Here is a 5,000-nt window from a genome sequence, read left to right on the forward strand (position 1 = left end):
TGTAAAGCGACCTTGGGTTTGAGAAAGGCACTATATAAAATAAACATATTATTATTATTTTTTCGTATGGTACCTTGATTGTTCTCTCTTTTTTGTAAATTGCTTTGTACAAAAGCATCAGCTAAATGAATAAATATAGATGTAAATGTAAGCGAGTTGCATGCTGTCCTGCAGGTGAATAATGTGGACTTCAGGGGGATGGTGCGGGAGGATGCTGTGCTGTTGCTCCTGGAGATACCTAAAGGAGATGACGTCACCATCCTCGCTCAGAGCAAGCCTGACGGTAAGAGCACCTGAGTTGGCCTATTGCTCAGTTACCACAGAATAACAGCATTAGCCAGTCACCACCTCAGAACACCTGAGTAGTGCTCAGTCCACCCTTAGCCTAGCGTTCAGTCCGCACCTCAGAGCACCTGAGTTAGCCTAGCGTTCAGTCCGCACCTCAGAGCACCTGAGTTAGCCTAGCGTTCAGTCCGCACCTCAGAGCACCTGAGTTAGCCAAGCCTTTAGTCCGGAGCTCAGAGCACCTTTTCACCGGTTGCTGTGGACTGGTGATGGAGCTGTTTACACGCAGTTTGCAAATTGCACATCTGTTTACACGCAGTTTGCACATCTGCCTGTCAGAGTTAGCCTCTATTAGCTATCACTCAGTCACCACGTCTGTGTGTGTGTGTCTTTTGTAGTGTTCAAAGACATTGTGGATTCAGGACGAGGGGACAACTTCTTTGTACGCACCCACTTTGAGTGTGAGAAGGAGGGGCCACAGGGCCTGGCGTTCGGGAGAGGGGAGGTGCTGAAGGTGGTGGACACGCTCTACGATGGCAAACTTGGCCACTGGCTGGCCATCCGCACGGACAAGGACAACCAGCTGATGGATAAGGGCACCATACCCAACAAGAGCAGGTGAGAAGAGCTAGCGTGTGTGTGTGCAAACTCTCCTCTCCCTGTCTCAGGGTTGAGCAGATGTCTAACGTGTGTGTGTGCGCGCATGTCTGTGTTAGTCTCAGTGCGAGTATATGTCTAACGTGTGTGTGCTTGTCTCAGGGCAGAGTATGTTTAACGTGTCTGTGCGTGTGTGTTTGTCTCAGGGCGGACCAAATGTCTAATGTCCAGCAGGTTCAGCGCATGGCGACTGGTGGTGACCGGGGAGACTTCTGGCGGCTCAGAGGTCAAAGGGCAGCGAAGAAGAAGGACTTGCGGAAGAGCCGAGAGGATCTGAGCGCCCCCTCACTGACCACTCGCTTCCCCGCCTACGAGAGGATTGTCCTGAGAGAGGGTACACACACACACAAGAGGGTTCGGGATGCTTAGCTGCCAAATTACTGGTGGACAGAAAAGTATGCTGCCTGAGTAGATTGGCAGTTTCCAATGCTTTCAGAGAGTCCAGTACAGCACAAAATGGAGCTACTACCATCTGTTTTAAATGCCATTGTGTGTGAATGTGTGTGGGCGTTCTTAAACACTGTGTTTGTGTGTACGTTCTAAATGGTTGTGTGTGTGTGTGTGTGTGTGTGTGTGTGTGTGTGTGTGTGTGTGTGTGTGTGTTCTTTACAGCTGGATTCAGGAGACCTGTTGTGTTGTTTGGACCCATTGCTGATGCAGCTACAGAGAAACTGACCAATGAGTTTCCTGAAGAATTCGTCATTGCTAGTGAGTGAGGTTGTGTGTGTGTGTGTGCATGAGAGAGAGAGAGAGAGAGAGATGTGCAAAACATTTCCTTTGATCTTATCTTAAATGTAAGCGATATTTCTAGTTTCATGCCATTCAGAACTCTTACATAACTCACCAACTCAAGATGCAACCAACACTATGCCAAACTGTGGCTGTGGTTGAGGTAACCTTTCTTCTATCTTGTGCTTGATAGAAACGGAGGCCAAAGATGCCGGCTCAGAGGCATCTGCAGGAGTGGTGCGACTCAACACCATTCGTCAGATCATCGAGCAAGTGAGTCTCACACACACACACACACACACACACACACACACACACACACACACACACCCCAAAACTAAATACCAGAGGAACTAAGTCTGTTTATACAAGTTCTAAAGTAATCATTATACTGTGTGTGTGTGTGTGTGTGTGTGTGTGTGTGTGCGTGTGTATGTCCACAGGACAGACATGCCGTACTGGACGTGACCCCTAAGGCAGTGGACACTCTGAACTATACGCAGTGGTACCCCATCGTGGTGTTCCTAAACCCAGACAGCAAGCAGGGCGTTAAGACCATGAGGAAACGCCTCATGCCCTCCTCCAACCGCAGCGCACGCAAACTCTACGAACAGGCCGTCAAATTACGCAAGACCTGCAGCCACCTCTTTACAGGTACACACACACATACACACACACACTCCAACCACAGTTCATGCAAACTCTACGACCAGGCTGTCAAATTACGCAAGGCCTGCAGCCACACACACACACACACACACACATTAACACACAGTCACACACTCACTGACACTCCGACACAAACTCACTGATATTCACACATCCATGCGCACACACTCATACAGAGACTTGTCCTGTTGCAGCCACCGTAGACCTGAACTCCGCCCATGACGCCTGGTACGGAAGCCTGAAAGAGTCAATCCGGGAGCAACAAGACCGCGCCGTCTGGGTTTGTGAGGGCAAGGTAAGTGTGTGTGTGTGTGTGTGTGTGTGTGTGTGTGTGTGTGTGTGTTTGTGTGTAATGTTAGCCAGCTGCTTCATAGCTGTACAGTATGTACGTTGGGTAAACCTCTCTCCCGACGCCGACAAAGAGCTTGATTGCTACCATGCTCGACTCCCCATCCAAGGTGCTACAGTTTGCAGGTTCGAGTCCGGGCGAGTGCAGGGCTGAGCCGCGCAGTCAACATAATACAGGCTACATGTGCTTGAGTGTGTGGTGCATGAGTGTGCCTGTGTGTGTGTGCATGGCATGAGTGTGCCTGTGTGTGTGTGCATGGCATGAGTGTGCCTGTGTGTGTGTGCATGGCATGAGTGTGCCTGTGTGTGTGTGTGCATGGCATGTTACGGTGTGTGGTGCATGAGTGTGCCTGTGTGTGTGTGCATGGCATGAGTGTGCCTGTGTGTGTGTGCATGGCATGAGTGTGCCTGTGTGTGTGTGCATGGCATGAGTGTGCCTGTGTGTGTGTGTGCATGGCATGTTACGGTGTGTGGTGCATGAGTGTGCCTGTGTGTGTGTACATGGCATGAGTGTGCCTGCGTGTGTGTGCATGGCATGAGTGTGCCTGCGTGTGTGTGCATGGCATGAGTGTGCCTGTGTGTGCATGTCATGAGTGTGCCTGTGTGTGTGTGTGCATGGCATGAGTGTGCTTGTGTGTGTGTGTGCATGTTACGGTGTGTGTTGCATGAGTGTGCCTGTGTGTGTGTGTGCATGGCATGAGTGTGCCTGTGTGTGTGTCCATGGTACGGTGTGTGGTGTTAACGGTAGTTTGTCTTCTGTTAGCTGGAGGGCTCTGACGAGGACCTGGATCTCCAGGACGACTGCATGTCCTACCTGTCGGCAATGAGCGCGGATTACCTGAGTTTGGACAGCCGACTGACCAGTGACTATGACGACACGGCAGATGAGGGCGGAGCCTACACCGATAATGAGCTGGACGAGCCTATGGACGAGCCGCAGGTGTCGGCAATCAGCCGCTCCTCCGAGCCCGTCCAGCCCGAGGAGGTGAGGGACACACTCAGACACAGACAGATACAGAAACACACACACAGAAACACACACATACACACTGGAACACACACACACACTGGAACACATACATACACACACACACACTGGAACACACACACACACACACTGGAACACACACACACACACACACACAAACTGGAACACACACACACACAAACTGGAACACACATGCCCTCTGCTGGGGATGGAGGGGAACTGGAGGCATCTGTCAATGGTAAACCTGAATCCTGCTCCTTATGAGCTCTGTGTTATATTTAATCAGCATGGTGTGTGTGTGTGTGTGTGTGTGTCAGCGTGAGCGTCCTCAGCCCCGTATGCGGAGGTCCGGCAGCAGAGAGGTGCTTCGTGAGCCGAGTCCTCCCCCCTCATTCGTCCCTGAACCCCCACGGGTGAGACATCCCTCCATCCTACATACCTCCTCCTCTGGATCCTTCCATCTTACACTCCTCCTCTGGATCCTTCCATCTTACACTCCTCCTCTGGATCCCTCTATATTACACTTCGTCTCCTCCCACCATCTTACACTCATCCTCCTTATCCTTCCATCCTACTCTTCTTCCACATAATCATCCCTCTATCCTACACTCCTCATCATCATCTCTTCATCCTACACTCCTCTCTCTCTTCTCCCTCTCTCTCTTTCTCTCTCTTATCATCTCTCCATGCTGAAGTTGCTCCTGTCTTCCATCTATCTATCCCGTATTCCATTCTATCTCTCCATCCTCTTCTGTCTGCAAGGTCTGGAGTGACTGTGTGTGTCTGGTTGCTAACTATCTGGTTGCTAACTATCTGGATGCAAACTGTGGCTGATGGTGACTGTGGCATAAGTGTTACAAGTCTAACGTCAGTGCTATATCCAGGAGATTTACCTCCACCAAAGGGTGGTGGTAGTGTAGTGGTTAAGGAGCTGGGCTAGCGTGCAGTAGCCTGAAAGTTGTCGGTTCAATTCCCGGCTTCCACCGTTGTGCCCTTGAGCAAGGCACTTAACCCCAAGTTGCTCCGGGGACAATGTAATCCCTTGTAATATAGCTGACATATGTAAGTCACTTTGGTCAAGAAGTGTCTGCTAAATGTAATGTAATGTAATATAATGTAATGTAACCATGCATCTCCTCTACTCTAGTTGTTTGATCAAGTCTGTCTAATGTACGTGTGGTTGTGCATATCTGCCCTGTATCTGTTTATGGATATGTGTGTGTTTGTGCTTTTGGTGTGTGTGTGTGTACCAGGTGCGTCTGCAGTCCCGCGGCGAATCCCGAGACTCTCCATCCAGCAGCACGATTAGCAGTGATGCGGGACC

At 50.4% G+C, this 5,000-nt stretch overlaps 1 protein-coding gene across 4 annotated transcripts in view; it reads left to right on the forward strand.

Annotated features, from left to right (window-relative positions):
- The window catches only part of tjp2a (tight junction protein 2a (zona occludens 2)), a 40,094-nt gene that overhangs the window by 33,315 nt on the left and 1,779 nt on the right, over window positions 1-5,000 (forward strand). For 3 of the 4 annotated variants that reach the window (XM_042080450.1, XM_042080447.1, XM_042080448.1), the window contains exons 13-22: window positions 175-283; window positions 684-903; window positions 1,089-1,276; window positions 1,555-1,650; window positions 1,865-1,944; window positions 2,115-2,325; window positions 2,535-2,635; window positions 3,452-3,673; window positions 3,988-4,089; window positions 4,930-5,000. The exon at window positions 4,930-5,000 is cut by the window's right edge and continues 127 nt beyond it. In XM_042080450.1, the coding sequence (XP_041936384.1) occupies window positions 175-283; window positions 684-903; window positions 1,089-1,276; window positions 1,555-1,650; window positions 1,865-1,944; window positions 2,115-2,325; window positions 2,535-2,635; window positions 3,452-3,673; window positions 3,988-4,089; window positions 4,930-5,000 (1,400 nt within the window). The remainder of the gene's footprint in view (window positions 1-174; window positions 284-683; window positions 904-1,088; window positions 1,277-1,554; window positions 1,651-1,864; window positions 1,945-2,114; window positions 2,326-2,534; window positions 2,636-3,451; window positions 3,674-3,987; window positions 4,090-4,929) is intronic. The other variant, XM_042080449.1, reaches the window with a different exon arrangement.

Source organism: Alosa sapidissima, chromosome 23 (genome assembly GCF_018492685.1).
Source record: "Alosa sapidissima isolate fAloSap1 chromosome 23, fAloSap1.pri, whole genome shotgun sequence".
NCBI lineage: Eukaryota > Metazoa > Chordata > Actinopteri > Clupeiformes > Clupeidae > Alosa > Alosa sapidissima.